General features: G+C 35.4%; 1 protein-coding gene across 8 annotated transcripts in view; it reads right to left on the reverse strand.

Annotated features, from left to right (window-relative positions):
• LOC105334956 (synaptotagmin-7) overlaps positions 1-19,415 on the reverse strand; it is an 83,336-nt gene that overhangs the window by 2,880 nt on the left and 61,041 nt on the right. For 7 of the 8 annotated variants that reach the window (XM_034479523.2, XM_011438597.4, XM_034479522.2 and 4 more), the window contains 3 exons: positions 16,271-16,430; positions 749-1,136; positions 260-429 (listed from right to left, as the gene is read on the reverse strand). In XM_034479523.2, the coding sequence (XP_034335414.2) occupies positions 260-429; positions 749-1,136; positions 16,271-16,430 (718 nt within the window). Of the gene's footprint in view, positions 1-259; positions 430-748; positions 1,137-11,532; positions 11,766-16,270; positions 16,431-19,415 lie in introns of those variants that run through there. The other variant, XM_034479532.2, reaches the window with a different exon arrangement.

The following is a 19,415-nucleotide window of genomic DNA, read 5'->3' on the forward strand; positions in this document are numbered from 1 at the left end:
CTTCAAAATGACGCTGATTTCAAGCTAAATATACATCGATTGAGTAATCTTAACTTAAAAGCCAGACGAATCGTGTTTATTATAAAGAGCCATGGCTGAATGGCCAGCAATGAAATAGACAGATTTACGTCATATTGATGTTTGACAAATCTACCCAAAGTCCAAGCTCTTGTTAAGATAGTTCTAAATCTATTAAATACACAAAGAGCATGATAAACTCCAGATCACCAATTCACTTAAGACCTCCTAGAGACCTCACCCTGCTGTCTTTGCACGGTTGTAAGTAGCGCCACATGATTGGCGACTGGGACAGGTCCACCTCGTTCAGTGGTATGTAGGTCTCCCCGATCGGGTCGTCCCGACTGAACCGATCGTAATCAATCACTTGTAGGTATATCGTCTTCTCTAATAACTTATTGTGAGGCCAACCTGTCAAGATAGGATTGAAATTGTCATTGCATATGTCATTGTTGTACTAGCTATTTTGAATGGTTGTACACTGATTACTGGTACATACATTTCATATGAACATTCGTCGTTCAGTTAAATTTTTGGGCTTGAGATACATTCTGTATGATGTTAAAATATAAAGTCATTATGATAGCAACATGTGATATTTTTCAAAAGTTTACAGTCATGTCAAAGATAGATGGAGAGAACAAGAAAACGAATTGTAAGTTTATTTAAAAACCCGGATGTTTCGACCTCGCTGTGTTAAAATAAATTATTTTTTCGTTCTAATACAAACCTTCGAACAAAAAGCTTTCATTCCACCGCGGATTGAGATTTTTCTTTTTCACTTTAGTCACAAGTTTGTGTCTCTTATCAGGCAAAAGTAGAATTTTCACATATGGGTCACTTGTACCCGTGAAGTCTTTGGCCACCAGACCAGTGGCCTGTATCACTTTTAAAGTCAAGGTCAAAGACTGAAAGTCATAGCTTAATCCTATTTGTAGGCGTCCCAGTTTACAATCGACGCCCTCTGTGACGTCAATTGATGACGACGCTTCCATTGTCTCTGCGTCTTGAGACGCATTTTCCATTAACGTGAACGCAATGTTCCTCATTCCTTTCCATAAGGAATTGTTGACGTCATCGGCACTTTGGGATTTTGAAGAATCATTCTTCATGAGGGGCTGAAATTAGAAAAAAAAACCACTAGTTTATTATTTCTTGAATTTTAAAATTACAATTTAATACAAGATAAAGTTCAGAACATGCACCAGTACACATCTGTTTCATAAATAGAGAAACTTGCTCAAATGTTCGACAATTAACCGTTGAAAATATACAGCTGACTTATTGATTTTAACCATATGTTCAGTTATTGCTGTATGAAAACAACAAACTGCTTTTTAAAAAACCAAATACAAGTAGTAATCGCGTGTAAATATAATGTTTTTGCCTAAGAGATTTATCTTTTCATATAGATGGGGGTATTGTACCTTAACGTCCGTGATAATTAATCAACGACATTCTAAACAAAAATCCGCCCAAAACAACAGCGCGGTTTAACAAATACCCGTTGCTATGACAATGGTTACAATGATCACTCACATCTTGAGTTTTAAATCAAAATACGGTATTGCATTATCCATCATGATTGAAAGTTTAGGGCTGCATATAAAATAAAAAAACCAGAGTGCAAGAGAATCAAATTAGAAACCTGCAATAAATCCACAAAAGATCTACTGCGCGTGATCTCGATACCATTATGATTATAATGGGAATGAAACAAAAATCTGAATAACGATTGCATAACAAAGTACATTATGGTTTTAGAGCAATGTGCAGTTTGCACAATATCTCAAGGGGAATAACTGTGAGCAGGCAGATTGGTAGTGCTTTTATAAAAAGAAGAAGCAATTAATGCTATAAATTAAAATCTAATATAGAACTGCAACCCATGTTTTGTTTGGTCTATAAAAAAGGGAGTACACGTCATGTATGTAGTTGTACGTAGTTGTAAACACGTGCGTTAAGTTTTTGAATAGTTTGTTGGTACATGTATTGCGTAAATGTGTTAAATTAAAGTGAAAAAAAAAACGCCTTAAAGATTAAGTACCGATAAAGCACAAAATTAAAAGGCAAATCAAAATCAAAATTGATAATAATAAATAAATACTTCAATTTAATCGATACATGTATATTCAGAAGTAGTTGTTTTTACGAAGTCGCTCAACGGGAATGCAGATATAAACACACTGATGGAGGGAAGTGATCGCGCTTATTCAAATTTACGCCTGAAAGTAACACTACTTTTATATTTACATGTACTTTAAAAGAGTAATAGAACAATTACTTCTTTCGAGAGGTAATCGTACATCTTAAAAGTTCTTTTACATCGGATAATACGGTTTACGCCGACTTACTCCTACACGGAAAATGTATTTTGTTCAATAAACCTACGGAAATCGGTAAACACAATGTATTTTTCATCTTCAATCGAAGTGATGTTTTCTGATGACTTTGTAAATATCAGAAGCAGAGCTATAATAATTGAATATTGATCGTGAACTTTTCAGAAGTCGGGAGAAAATAATGTAAAATTTAATTACGGCGTACCCGACATGTTTACACGGCACGCAAATTGACAGCTTTTGTTAAAGCATATCGACGAGAGTACAACACACAAAACATGTTGATTGCCAAAAATCTAGATTTTTATCTTATCTAACCTTCAAATGTCGCTCGATACCTTTTTTTATAATCAAAATATTTCTCAAGGAAATTATCCTTGATATAGAAACATTAGAATGAAGTAAAAACTAACTTTAATATCGCCCAGCATGCAATGTTATGGTTTATTACGAGTTAACGATGTTAAGTTGGTTTTTTTGTTTTGTTTTGTTTTTTGGGGGTTTTTTTTTTTGCCTACTTTAGTTTACGCCATGATAATTAACCGAATTGCTCGCATATATCAGAATGGCATCCAGCTAACACTGATAATGACTAAAAGAGCTAACGCCTACTTTTCCATTGTTTAATATGTTTTCGATAGATGGTAATCTCCGATAAAATGAATTTATTAATATAAACATCAATATTGTAAATTTTGTTTTATCAAAAACAGAACAAGGGTATTAATTTTCTCGCCTTTTCGACGTTTCACCGTAAGTTTGTAAATACAAAAGTACTAAGTCTAATAAAACAAAGCAAAGTCTACCGGATTCCGAAGTCCGCCAATAAACACACAATACTTAATTGGTGGTAGAATATAAATGTATTGTTTGCAAGCCTTCGGAGTGTTAAACAAAACGAAAACCAATAACAAAACATCGAACAGTAATCTTGTGTTTGCTACGGGGTTGTCCCAATATTTATACATATTTGAATATTTAATACATCTTGCCAATAAATCTAATGAACGAGTTTTGTACCGATTTTTATTATCGTCTGTCGACAAGTAATCCATCTAAATTTCAGTTATACAACTTATGAATGTTTGCCTGTAGTAATTAACGAGGCATTAAATGATTTTTTTTTCATCGTTTAGAAGTCCTGCCGCTTAAAAATTCTCCGAATTTTGTCGATTAATGGAATAATGTGAGTTATGGCGGCTATAACACATCAGCAAGCTATACGGCGAGCAGAGTTACAACAGGCCTTGAACGTCATATAATTGGATGACTCCAATAAACTGAGGCTTAGATGACTAGGTTAGTGCGTCAAGAATCGAATTCGATTCGCGATTCCCTACCTCAAAAAAAAAAAAATCTTTCAATTTCCAATAAATTGATCTGCAAATCTGTAGGATTAAACTCTTTTATACGTAAAGTAGATTACCAAAAAACAGAACGTGGGATAAATTAATTTTCTTATGCTTAAAAGGGATCATACTTCTTGCAGCCTTGCAACTTTTGATCCGTCATTTAGCAGATCAATGGCTGCGCTATATTGAGAAACGGCCGAAAAGGAGGGGATAGCTTTTTTTTAACTAATATGTAATATCTTCCTTATAATGGTCTACTCAGCCGGTTGAGTCACTGTTCCAAATTTTAGATATTAATAAAAAAATATGTATACAATATCATGTACTTAATACATGTTTTTAAAAATCAATGCAGTATTGTTTGTTTATTGATATTAATATAATCAATTCATAGACAAATATACTGTAAACAACTAATAAACATGGGACAATCTTTTTTTCCAATTCTAATCACAAAATGTGGGGAAATATGTTATAAGACCAGGAAGAAGTCGTCCCTATTTTTTAAAAATTTAATTATTTTAAAACTAATAAAAAAATAATCGATAACTGCTTTCTTTATTTGATAGTTTTATTTTGTTCTTGATTGAATATAAGGAAAAAAATAATATTACGAGGAAATACATAACCACAGTTTATGTTATCAACACAACAATTTCATATGTCCCCTCTCCCCCCTTTCCCTCTAAGCGTTAATGAAAAACAAACGGCTTGCTGAACAAACTAATTCCCCACAAATCATATCTCCGGCACTAGCGGGGGGTGAGCTCCATTGATCGAGGACCCTAGTCGCAATATTCCCGCCAATCTCATCAGTTCAGAACAAACAAAAGGCATTTCACGGCGTATACTACAGTAGAAAAATTCATTTCCATTCCCCTTTCCCAGCTAAAGTATTGACTAGATTGTTAAGCAAACACTTAAACCTTTCCTGCTAGCGAAAAAACTATCGTTTTTTTTCTTCATTTTTTAAGAACAAAAGGGGCTTTTGAGTGTTGGTACACATTGCTTGATTCTGTAGTAGAGATAAATCACAAACGGTCGGGGTACTGGTGTATACGTTACATTTTGTTTTTTTTTGTTGTTTTTTTTGGGGGGGGGGGGGGGGCAGGCGATATAATCCTACATGTTAATGTATCTATAAAATGCAGCATGAATACATGTAACATGGGCCTTTTAATTATTGACTCCATATCAAAACAATAGAAAACATAAAAATTTCAAAACAATGGAAAAATATATTGATCATATCGTTAAACTATATGTAGCCCGTTAAAAAAACTGGTTTACTACAAAAAGTGTGATTTTTCTACAATATCTTGTGTGTGTTGTTTCCTTATCACGAGAACTGAATGTGTTGCACCAAATGTGTTACCACCCTCACCCAGGAATCACAAATTATCACATTTTTTTAACCTTTGTTTCACCAATATAATTCATACTGATTTAATCTAAAATATAATAGCATCGATAATATGCCACGAAAGTTTACAACTGACTAACTTAAAAAAAAATTGTATAAATATTGCCTTATACCTAGTTTGGCATATAAATATACATGCATTAAAGTTTTCCAATATGACATTAGTATAGTCAATATTCTAGTTCCGGTAAAGGTTAAATTAAATGTAGAAAAAATCGACGAGCAACATTGCAAAATTCATCTCATGCATATACTACATGTATATACATGTATATCTAGTACCTTAACGCCTAAAAATACAGTCCTAAGATAAATTAAAGAAGTTTGGTCTTATAATTATATCTTAAGGTGGCTCTATACACCACTTTTTGATGACGCAGTACGCAAAAAAGTAAATCTGGAAACATGCATTTCCGGTACTGGCTGATTTAAACTGAGGTGAATTGTATGGGAACCGCTATTTTGAAAAATTTGTTAAATGGATAGATTTAATTTGATAATTGGAAAATCCATTACTTACAAGTAATGTGGTATGTGACACCTTCACGTTGTGTGGTATTATTTATCGAAATAAATAATAAAATCAAGAATAAATTTTTAAAGAGTTTCTTTAGCATCATTGATATGTTACACCGTAGCGCAGTGGGTTAGTAGGTTCACTACAAACCAGTAGGTCATGAGTTCGATTCCCATTGAAAACAATAAATTTTTTAACTTTCCAAAAATTTCTAAAACGTATTTTTTGGTTGAATACCGTGAAAGAAAATTCTAAACAGGTGAAAAATATTTCAATTATAATATACTTTAATGCACATTAATATCGACACCTAACGGGGATGAGAGGGTTGCTTTGAATTTCTCTCAGGTTGGGATACATAAATCCTATTAGTCTTGTCAATGTTCCCCTTTATTTATTTTACTTAGTTTTGCACTAAAGCGAATATATTCACTTATACAGGGCAAAGTCTATAATGAAATATGCATGTATTTATCATTCCAACATTATATTTAGGACATTTTCTTCAACTCAGAAATGAAAAGTCCCCAAGGTGTTTGGGCCTTGGGACTTAGGAACGATAACCCTTACATGAGGAACTTTCATACCAAATAAAATTTAAAATATTTTTTGTGTTTATTTGCAATTGTTTTCATTCAATTTTTTATTTCATTTTTATTAAAATACATTTTCTTATAACATCAAGCAACTTTTTCAGATGATTTGTCAACAGAGTAAGAAAATATGAAAAAATATGTTTTGGGGAAATACTAAAAAAAATTGCAATAATAACATTTTTGAATGTTAAGAAGTGTTATATTTTTTTTATGTGTCCGAAGGAAATATCCATCATATGACAAAATAATTTCTCTCAATTTGTTTATAGCTGTCTTCTTAAAAAATATTATACAAAAACACGAAAAAACATTAAAAAATTCTTTAAAAATACCTATAGTATCCCTATCGTCATTTTAATAGTTGATAAGTATATGTTTTGTGGTCTTCTATTGAAAATTGGAATAAACTGTGGGTGTATAGAGCCACCTTAAAGCTTGACTTGAAGAAAATTGTTTTAATTATACAAACATATCGGTTTGCCAGACAAGAGGCTACTTGACCTTTATCTCAAGGAAAGTCCCCCCCCCCTCCCTTTTCGGCGAGGATCTAGGCTGTAGCAATTGCAAAACAATTCCCCAAACGCAAGCTCAATAACCTACGCCAAGGTAAAGCTTTATTGAAAACCCTAGCTGTCACCATACAATGTTGGCTAAGAGAAGAAAGCTGGCTCTCCGTCTATTATGATATTCAGCTGTGGCAGAAAAGCAGTGACAACAATTGCTGTATCGCTCGCCTTGTATGTGAATAGATCATTTTCTTCTTTTTTCATTAGAAACCCTCCCCATTGACTATTTAATTTAAGAGAACACACTAAGAGGCTTCCATTAACGTCCCAAATCGGTCCGATCAGCTCTTGCTATGATGTATTGAAATGCGTATCTTAGACTCCATGCAAGATCATTGCGAAAGTCACGAAGAAATAGCGCATCCAGAAAACCAATGCCGTCAACAATAATAGCTAATTTGGAGCAACACGCTATCCATTAGCCACCCTGAAATGGGGGAACATATTGATTCCTTCAGCTGCGTAGCCAGCGATTGTAAGAAAGTAACTCCATTCATTGTACTTTAATTACCCAAAGTCGGGGGTTTTCATGACATACGAGCAAGACAATAGAATTTCAGGTTCTTCTAGGTCATCTAAACGTTCTAAGCTATTTGCCAGCCAGAATTGTTTGACTGGCGAAACTCCAGGCTTTAACAGCTCAAGAAATAGACAATATTTTGGTATATCTAATACGCTTTGAAGACATGTGCCAGTATACATTTATTAATTACCAAAAATAGGTTCTTAACTTTGATAGCTGCATGTAACAAGAAATACAATAATGTTCGAGTACATCAAGGTTCTCTGAACGCTTGGAGCAAATTGTCTTCCAAATACTCTCTGTAACCTAATGCATACTAAACAGTCTATACGAAGTATCTACAGAAATGAATATGGTTTTACTTGCAGCTGAATGATGGGGGGAAACGGAATATACGGTCTCTATATGCAGACAGCAGTCAGTCTATTTTTTTGATGGCGGATTTGACGAGATGAATATGTAAGTTGACTCGTCCTAGACTGGAATTTCTTCGGTGAAATACATCAATTACGTAAAATGCCTGCCCCATGAGAACCATAAAGTGCAATCTTGTTTCGATTCAATACATGCTGCATGAATCGTAAACATCCAGAACAAGCCTTTACTTTGAAAAAAGGCCTTACTATTACCCAAAAGATTTACTGAGCCATTCACTGTCTAACTGTAAAACAAACTGTGCCAAACATTGCACTGTTTTGACGTGATGATTCATTTAGCGTATCAACTTAGTCTCTGGATGGAAAATCAAGCATAAGAATTGCAGATATATCTATATACATGTATCTAAATCTACCGAGTATCATCCCCTCTATTTCTTAAGAAAACTGATTGTATTTCACAACGCTGTTGATACTGACAGGACTAAAATCTACACGATCCAGCTCAAACCAGTTTATAGATCGGTCGAAATCTTCAACATGAAAAATCAAGAACCCCACGAAATAGTCATGATGATGTAAGACTCAAATTCCAAAATAAGACAACATGGTTGATTCCATTATCCAACATACTGATGAATATTCACATAAATTTAATTACTTTTAGGTATTCTTTACAATCAATTCATTAATCTGTGTCTAAAAATATATGTAAATTAAACAGTTGATAAGAAAGCATTTTATTGTTTAAATAAAGACATATACATTTGTGCATTGCATGAATACCAACATGTAGGTAATTAACCCTCTATCGAGCAAAATTCATTTCGTCATCGGGTCTACCAACGTGTATGCATGTTTAAAAATCTATAAAACGGACCTTTTTCATTTTAGCTATATTATTACTAGCACATCCTGTCATACAACACGGGCACCTGTTGGCGATGACAGCTCATTAAACGTCAATAAGCACAACAGTTGACACAGTTATGTAACATTGAACGTATGACGAAAGCTGAAAACATACCGTCTTATTGCATCAGTATAGAAATATATAAAATACAGACACAATTCAAGAATTCTTATTTCAGTGTCTCTTACATGTATTGTTAGGCCACGTTTTTCTTTTTTGACAATCTTGAATGTAGAAAAAAGTGCGTTTCGGACGTGATCGAAAATCACAGTCCTATTTGATCTGAGGATGAGGTGGCCAAAAATTACACACACATAATTATATGTGTCATGGCATTGGTATTTTTCAAAAGTATACAAAATAATGCCAGGGAAAATCTGAATTTATTCTTCTACACAACACAACAAAGATAAATATTGTCCACAGGGAGAACGATGTTTGGTACACTTGTACCTATAAGCATTCGAGTCAGCCACTGAGGGTGCACGTCTGTCCGATACAGAGCCAAACTGTCGCATTGGATTTTAATATACCAGTTCATGTATTCACTCAGGCTGTTTCGGTGTACTTTATTTCATCTGAATACACAATGAAACAGCTGTTGTTGAACGCATAAAACAAAACTCCCCCGTTTTATTTTGAGCGAACAATATCCTTGTGTGACCTGAACAACACTGTTCTCTCTGACCTAGTATTATTTATGTCCAAAACGATACAGATCTCTATCTTTCTCATCTTATTAATTTATATTCTCTCTCTCTCCTCTCTCTCTCCTCTCTCTCTCTCTCTCTCTCTCTCTCTCTCTCTCTCTCTCTCTCTCTCTCTCTCTCTCTCTCTCCACATACCCCTACCCCTCTGATCTCGTTTGTGACCTTTTAAATAATTAACTTATAACGCTTAGCTGTGTCTTTTTATCTCTGTGACCTTTTGACCTTACCTTTGACCTTGTCCTTAAGGTAACTCTAAGACATCTCAATGACCTTACCTTTGGCGTATTCATTGCTTCAGTTTTATTCACGATCACTTTCTCTTCATCCTCCTCCTCAACACAAAATCCAAAACAACACGACCCCATTTTCAAAATTGTCTGCAATCCGATGCAACACTAGCTATCGTCAAATAATGTAGACCTGCATTGGCCGTAATTACCTCCACAGATATACATGTTTCAGCCTTCAGTTTATATTGATAATATAGACAGGATTTCGCTATCCGATTCTTAGTAAAACTACATTTAAACTTCCATGGATTTCATTTTTAAGCCTCTAGTTTATTTTTACATCTTTTCATCCCGTAGAACTCTGGCACAATGATGCAGTCACAGTAATATGGTCGCCAGGCCTGTTTGTGTTTAGGGATAATACGATTATAATTTTCTCTCTAGGCACGGGTGACTGTTCCTTTTTTTACATCCAATTTTTTGAAAATTGAATGAACAATTTACATTCGGCTAGCGCTACTTTTCTTATTCAAATTCACAATCTGTCGTTGGAGACATATATTGAACAGTATCTAATTAAAATCAAAATCTAAACCCCAGATGGTAATTAGATATTGCATAATTTATCCGAAATTCACAAGTTCTTGGCAAGTTGCGGCACCGGTCTCGAATATCCTTTTCAATAATTAACATATCTGTACACTTTAATCTCTACATCGGCATATCGAAATCTCCCGCAACAGGTGTTCGGATATGTCAACGAACACCGATAGTCCAAAAATGGTCAAAGGTCCACGTATCCAAAAAGACTGGGGACGAAAGCCTACGGCCATGTATCGACACTTAACACAATTGATAATTAGATTCAAACCTGTCCCCTGGTGACTCGGGGCGGCGACGGATAAAACTGCTGATCAGGCAGCTGTAGACCCTACCGAGTGGTAATAACTTCGCATTTACATATCTCATATAGGTAACATGTGGGGACGTCCCATCTCTGTCGGAGATAGGCTTGAGACGACGTCACTCGGGAGCGTTTGCCCCTTAATGTATCAGCGCACGTCAAAAAGAGCAGTCACGCAGGACTTGCTTCGGTTAAGCTCTCTTTACTTTATAATTTTTTTTTAATATAGAGGGCCTATTGTACAGATCCACTTTGATAATTAAATGTCGCCATCTAGCGTGCCTTACATTATTAACAAAATACGTGAATTTAATTCCAGATAATTGCTGAAAATACAGAGGATCCATGCATCTATTAAATCAGCGCTGATTGCTATGACGTCATGCACGAAAGTACATTCAACTTCCATAAGCAATGTTAAAGAGCGAAACAGCTTGTCGCGAGAGGGTGCTATATAGGGAAAAAATGATCATTAAACGAATAAATATAAAGGTTGTTTCTAGTTATAAAATATTTAACATCAATAATTCGTCCAACTGTTAGAGGTGTACAATGTTGTCTTTTCCCCTCACTGTGATATGAACTATATACGACTTGAATATATCGATCCGGGGGCTATTTACGGAGAGAACATTTGAAGGGACCGAATAGGGCGAATAGATTAGTTTTGTGCATATTGTCAGAGGTACATGTAACATCTGAGGGTCTTGTTTAGACGAGATCGTTACAAATCTGTTTTATTTCACGACAATAGACTTATTTTCCTCATGAATAGGGTGCAAAAGAGATCACTGCGCTTAATATTATGTATACTTACGTAGGATTCAAAATAAATCTATAAACCTTATCTCTCTCTCTCTCCTCTCTCTCTCTCTCTCTCTCTCTCTCTCTCTCTGGGACCGCTTTCCTTGGACACTATCGGCACCACCAAACAGAACCACATAGACACCACTGAACCACTGAAGAAACTAGTCTGTCTATCTGATTATTGCCCTCCCTCTCTCTCTCTGTCTCTCTCTCTGTCTCTCTCGTTCTCTATATCTCTCTCTCAGACCGCTTACCTTAGACATGATGATTACAAACAGCTTAACCACCACTTTCGGCACCACAAAACAGAACCACTTAGAAACCACCGAACCACTGAAGAAACTAGTTATAGCCGTGCATGCACCAATAGTGGTAAAAACACCAGCTCCGAAAAAAATATTCAACGGTCTGTCTGAGAGAACCAACACGGCCACAGAAAACAACAGAGGCCTGAGTGATGAAACAGGGACCATAAAACTCTGTAGAGATATCCTGTTGAACGTCTAGGCAAAATGATCTGCCCACACCGAAAATAAATAAGCAGATAGTGCGATCCGGGCCGTAAATATTGACACCAGAAACTCATCTCCTGCCAGTTTTTCCGCTCCATCCCTACCCGTTCTATCCTTGTTCTGTCTAATAGCATGATACCCACAAATTGGACAGATAATTCGACGAGCAGATGATAAACGCTAAAAAATGTGGCGGACGGAGATCAAATCTACCGGTAGTTACGACATTTTATCCCTTTATCTGCATTTAATGCCAGTTTTTTTACTAACCTGCCCGCTGACATTCTGCGACTCCATTGTCAGATAATACTTCTGCAGGATTTATCGTAGGTTTCATTCAGGAAAACGGTCGGAAATTAGAAAGTTCACATTTATTGCTAGACTTTGCGGAGTTTTTTACGACAAGGTGCAAGCTGGAGATTAACGATTAATGTACAAACCTAGTTAGTACGGGGGTGAATCTCCTTTTATACATGTATGCTATCAAAAGCTTTGTAGAACTAGAAAAGGTCCATGCACTCAAATCTCGACTTTTGATGGATATTTGAACTCTAAAGGAAACCACTTCCCGTGATTTTTTCTATTTTTCAAATAAATAAATTTAATACAGAATCCCCTTTGGTATTCTCTGCCTTTCCAAAGCTACTTAAATGCTCACTCCGAATGCTTTAATTAAATCGTTTTAGATTCTGGCGCCCAAAGAGTCTTTCCAGGTGTGTCTAACTACAATGATGGAAGCCCCCCAAACAGTGGTGAAGTTAATCTCGGTTAACACAATTGATTTCAGTTTTAGAGGAAATGTTATTTGACCAAATGTGTTTGATAGAATGCATGTCCTATGCAAATGATACATTAGCAATTCATCAAGGTTCTGAATCAATATCCAGCGGGTCTAGGGAAAAGAACGTCATATAGGATTTCAGCCACAAAGTAGTTGCATAATAGAGAGAGAGAGAGAGAGAGAGAGAGAGAGAGAGAGAGAGAGCTTTAGCTTTTAATCTGAGGTAATCTTTTTAAAACTAAACAATGCTGGAGATGTAAAATGCATGCAATTACACGAATACATTCTTTGAGACAGCTTCTAATCAAAATACATATGGCGTGAATTTAGAAGATTTTCCGTGTAACTAATGTAACAAGCTGGTCCTGGTCCACAAATCAAACAAAAGCCATCGTCACAGCAACATCAAAGACCCAGAAGTCCCCAAACGCAACAGGGAAATGGGACGCTTTAATCTCTGTCAACGAGGAGTTTGGAATAACATCCGTATAAACGCGGAAATGTTCACCTTGAAATATCAAGTGAGAGATAGGGACCAATTACACCTGAGTTCAAATCCTAATGTATGTTTTAAGTACGTGTGTAACCTACATATCGGCACAGACATCTAAAATTATCACGACTCAAGTAACGTGGGTTATAAAAAATTGAAAGGGATTATAAATAGAATTCAGCGCAGTAAAAATCGCAGGATTTGCGTAAAAGTGATTCTAATATTTATAGATAAATAATATTCATAAACTAAATGCTTAGTCTCCTAATGTATTATATGCAGATACTGAAGTACTGTGTCATTAAATAACCATCAACTTGTACATGTAATTGTTGGAGGCATATTTGTCATTTATACCATTTAAGAGTTACAATTCGAATATTTCACAACAATAGATTCAAATATTTGACCAAGTTAACTTTAAATTATCAAAAATCATCAATCTACTTACAAGGGAATATCACAAAAAATAAACTAAATTTTCTATAAGCGTCATCTAACGTACGTTTGTATCTCTTCGTGGTACATAACAGTATGACCAATTTCTCTTCCAACTGAATGGTTTGGATGACCGTGGTCATTTTGAGGACTATATAGATCATCATAAATATACAGAGTAAATGGTATCGTATATTCTGAGACACACTGTACAGGAGTTCTGTATAAGGATATATAAAAACGCTCAAATCTTTAAAAAAAAAAAAAGCTATGTTTGACATTTTTACTTTCTGTACAATAGTTAATAGCTTTAAAATCAAATATGGAAATAAAAGGAAAGTTAAGAACAAAGCTCCCCTGCAGTTTTTGTAGCCAAGGAGACACGTTTTTAGATAGATTAACTCACACATATAATCACAGTTCTCAGTTTGTCGTAGAAATGATATACAGTCATGTAAAAAAAAAATCAAAGTACTGAAAGTATTGAAAAGCGCTAAGTCGGGAAGAAAGTGTTAATATTATATATCGATTGATATGAAAATAAATGTAAAGAATCATATTGTTAGTTATTGAGAAAAATGCACTAACTAATAATTCTGAAATGATGTAGAATTTGGATATGTCTCAGTTATAGAATGCATATTTTTTTTAATGATTAATGCATGTTGTCGTGTTACAGTTAAGACAAAACGCTGATAACTTTGTAAATCAAAGTACTGAAGTACTGAAAGCCGGGCTCTTTTGGTGTGTCTTTATGCATATTGTGTAGTAAAATTTAAAGACTGAAAATCTCTCAATCTCTCTCTCTCTCTCTCTCCTTCTCTCTCTCTCTCTCTCATGCTTTTAATGTCAGCAAAGCATCAGAGAGCGACCAAATTTTGTAAGCGGCTATAAACAAAAAATATGTCTGTCTAGTAGAAGTTAAAACGTTCAACAGTTGCTGCCTTGAATTTTGCAACAATCATTATATATTCAATCCCCATTTTTTCATCGCGCAGCAAAGTAGTTCATGGAAATTCATGCGCATTGTATGTGTCCAAAATGCATAGTAATGTTTTAAAAACACGTTATTATTAAGAAAACTAAAAAAGATAGACAATTCATTTGAAATTTAAAAAAACAAAACAAAATGCCAACACTTTTGACAAAACGTGGCTCTTTGTGTAACTATTTGGTATAGCGGAAGCTTTACCTTGACGCTGTTTGGTTTTTTGTTTACTTGTGTTATTTATAGTAACATTGGCGATTTGCCTGCCTATAGCCAGGACTCTGCTTTCAGCAGAGCCCGGCTAAAAATCATAATAAACATGATAAAAGAATTTCGCAATAAATGTAAGTGTATCTTTATTTTGAAGCATAGAATGATTTATCCATTTGACTGTAAAGTCGAAATTTCCAATTTACAATATAACAATCTGCCTTGAAGCATGTTTAAAAATGCTTGATTTTAAAATTTTAGCAATTTCTGGAAATCGAGATCATTTGTTTTTGTTAATTTAATACTGGTAGAACAAATGCATCTGCATGCAGGATAACTTGAAGATAATTAAGTTCTTCCTACTGCATAGTTATGATATTTCCAGAGTACGACTTCTCCATGATACGACTTCTCCAGCATCCGCCAGTAGGTGGCGGTATATAGGAAACGCGAAAACGAAAGTGGAAGTACATTTAGAAATCTGGCGACAAAAAAGCGCTGCAGCTATGCTTAGCGCTTTAAAAAAAGGGCGATCATGACCAAGAATTAAATAACTTCGTGAAGATAGCATTGATTACAAATTGGATAAATGTTAACAGATCTTGATTCTTCTCATTCGATGTCCTGTAAATCGTGACAAGTCGAAGGAATCTGACATGTTTTCTAATGAATTCTTAGACGTCATACGATCCCAGGACACGCATATTGTGTCCTACGTCACACTAATGCTGTAATTATATTATTGGTCAAAAAATATACGCAAAGATGAGGGGTGAAATGTAAGAGGGGGCATGAACTTAAGAATGCTTCTTTTTTTCCTTGCCCTGGTTTAGATCACAATACAATGTCCTTTAAAAAATTTAGGTCCCTTGTGTTGCGTACCTTGTGTACATGTTGTCATGTACAAATTTTGATTCTCAATAATCTAAGTTTTTGTAAAGGACAATAATATACCTGTAACAAACTGCATCGTCCGTTGGTCTGACGCAAGTCTCAGGTACTTTTTGTACAAACGCTGTATACTATACTTTATTTATATTGAACTGCTATCATTGTCTCACATTTTTGATTCGATGTTTGTCCCCGATTCATTCAGCATGCATGTTACTTTGTTTTACATTTGACGATCTCTAGACATCAATCCGGGATATTTTTCGCGAAGATTAGCGGAATAATAATATTTAAGCTACTGATTTCAAGCACCTCGCATCTCAGATTACTTTTAAATGAATATAAAGAAACCAACGCAATTAAACGAGAAATTTCATACGATATAAATCTAACATACCAAAACAAGTTTTTTTTAAGACATGTATGTGTTAAGATATTTTGCAGCCCTGATACTTAAGCCAAAACTTATAGACAAGAGCGATGCCTTGTCCGTCCTCCATGATAAAAATAAAAGACAAAGATATAGAAGACAGTGTCATGTTGTAAATTTTAAATTTACCGGGTGGCAGTAAATACAAAATTTACAACATGACAACAGAATCAATTCGATAATTTTTCTCATGTAGCTTAATATTATAGTACACATGTACATGCAACAGTATTAAATGCGTGAACTTACCCTGTGTGTGGGGGTGCCGCCCATCGCTTGGTAGTTCCCGTGGCCCCCCGCACCCGCTCCATTCCTGACCCCCAGGCTCTCGTGGAGCGAGGTGTGTGCGTTAGGGGACGGTTGGACTTGTTCAGTGACAACTGGACTGCGGCTGGCCGGACGTTCGAACCTAAAAAACGACAGAAGAATTCCAAAACATGAGGAGCACACTGGACAGTTTTCATTCTCCATCAGCCGTATACTAGCCATCCTGAACGGTCTCGATTTAAACAAATAAGCTCCTTTGAATACAGTTTTTTAATTCGAGTATATTCCAACACAATTCATACATTGTTCAAAGTACAGACATAAGATTGTTATTTTCATTTCTTATAACAAGTGACGTTACTTTCAATAATCCAACTTTACTTTTTTGAAATTACACAACTTCCTTTTCAGGTTTCACAAACAAGTTTAAGAACACTTAGTCTATAAATCCCTTGTAGAACAAAATAAATCTCAAGGTTACTGGAAAAACTTCATCGACTTATTTTATACGCACAAAGCCTCTATAGCCCATACATGTACAAGCTTCATACACATCCCGGGCCTATTACATCTAAAGCATCTATCCTAACGCCGATTAACGATTGTATTCGGCAAAACCATCCCCAAGTCGCACGCTCAAGACATCAATATGATTATTTAAGCACAATTAAAACAAAAATTGTCCATTTCCCCCACAGGAGCAGCAAAAAATAAAAATTATTCTCCAAGTAATCTTTTCCGATGAATTACAATAGCACAGGCATCGGATAGCAATGATAATCCATTATCGGAAGCTCAAATCTTGCTCTTCATCAGAATGATTTTTTTATATATATGTAAGCAGGCTTTATGTAAAATCACCTGTCGTTCCCCTCTCGGCAAAAACTCTATAAATATTGATACAGAGAGATCGAGTACTAGGGACTACCGTGTGTTCCACACAATGCCCCATTAGTGCGCGCCTTCAAATCAATCTTTTGTACGAACTACTTTGGAATCGGCCGCAGACCAGATTGAAGAAATCTCACCATTAAAAAAACTTCAACCTTGGCAATACCCCGTGTGTCTGTAAAGTTTCAACCGTCTCGTTGTTTTATCATATAAATCACCTGGAAATTAATTAAAATCATTCCAATTGACCGTCGTTTTATAATATCACATACATATAAAAATTGTTCCATCTAGCTGTCTAAAGAGGCTGGGTATATAGAGAAAAAAACTGTATAATTAACTAAACGCATCTCGGAGAAACGTGGCCCGAACCTGATCTACATCAGCTGATCAACAAATGCGATATTCGGGTTCAGATTTTATAGTGACATTATCTTCTCCATTTATCTATAAAATCTTGTCTATTACACTATAGTCAATAATCAGCGACTATTTTCACTACCACAATATCCGTATGCGTTGTATCAAGAGGATAGACTTGGTTTGTAAATCTTCAGTACCTGATACCGTTATATTATAAAGGCGACGGAGGAAGACCTTGCATTGACAGAGTATTCCATCATGCGTCGTGTCTTTAAAACAACGCAGAGTAATGAAAGAGACCGAAGTACGCAGTTTAACGCAATTGGTTATCGTAATTTATGTCTTCAATAATAAGATCCGTAATGTCTACCGGAAAAGTGGAAATGAGGCACGAATATATAAAGTAATTGAAACAAGTCTTAGGCGGCCACACTGTTCAAGCGTATGTCGTTTAAAATTCACGTTAGAATGTTTTATGACTCCAAACCAGCGCAAAAAGTGTTTTGTCCAAGTCTCGCGAGAGTTCTTTAAAAGTCTCGTGGATTCTCACGACCCGGACCGGAAGGTCTCGTGTCTGTTGCTGGGGTAAGATTTTATGAAATGATATGATAAATCTTTGTCGTCACAGGGCTTTTTACTGCCCCACTTGTCAATATTTGCCCGTGATTTCACCGCCAGAGAGTTGTATATATGTTCGTCTCTACAGAAACCAATTACAATGCTAAATCTTTGCGCGCGTCGACAATTCGACGGTGATGTACATAGAACTTGTTCATTAGCCGGATATTATTCGGCTGGTGGTGGCACGACCTGATTAACTTCGGTCCGCCATTTTGTCGTCTGTGTATGATTAACTAAATTGATTGATTATTAGATTGAATTCATTAGGGATACATGAAAAATAGAAAGAAGAAATGAGATTTTTAGATTTGAAACGTGAAATCAAACGCTGACATTTAATAAGAGTTAATGAAAACAAACATGAAGGAATAACAGAACCTACTGGGTATGTCAAAGTATACAGAGTATGCAAGAAAAAAAAAATCCCATACAATTCTGATATTTACAAATGCCAAAAAAAACACATCCTACTTATTTCCAAATAATCTGGTTATGAAATCTCACTAATGAGAAATCGAAAGAAAAAAATCCTAAGCATAAGTCTTTCCCATTATAAAACCATGCCAGATGAACACACCTCTTGTGATAAAACTGATTAAGAAAAGCACACGTTACACGTGGTGCACAAGCGTGCAGACAAAAGACATCAAGGAGACAAGAGCAATCGGTAATCAACGCAAAACCATTCTGCATGTATCATTACCTTCCAAGCTTTGGATCAAATACTGTTGAAACTACATGTATTTATCACAAAACCCGTGCAATGCAACTGCTTCTGCATTTTGATCTACAACATTAGCTCAATAATATGTTTTACGGTGCTACCGTTCTGGCGAGCGCAGCAAGAATTACACACACTGTACCTTGCATCATTGTCAACTTATAGTTTTATTTAGGTATCAAAGAATGTCAAAGATTTTTTGAGAGAGTATTGCTCTACAATAAGTATGCCAAATGTACTAATTTTAATGGTTATGATATATACAGCGCAACCCCCTACCCAGAGAGAGAGAGAGAGAGAGAGAGAGAGAGAGAGAGAGAGAGAGAGAGAGAGAGAGAGAGCGAGCCCGGTACCTGTTTGTAGGTGTGTAATTTCCCACTTTTATATAATGGTATGACTATATGCAATATCTACATAATTTTTTTACCTGTTTATTTTTTCATTTTATTCCTTTTTATTTAGTTCAAAATGTCCTATTGTTTATTTCCTCACTACTCATATACTTACCTGCCTACTGCACGGTACATGCAT

The sequence above is a fragment of the Magallana gigas genome, chromosome 9 (genome assembly GCF_963853765.1).
Source record: "Magallana gigas chromosome 9, xbMagGiga1.1, whole genome shotgun sequence".
Taxonomy (NCBI): Eukaryota; Metazoa; Mollusca; class Bivalvia; order Ostreida; family Ostreidae; genus Magallana; species Magallana gigas.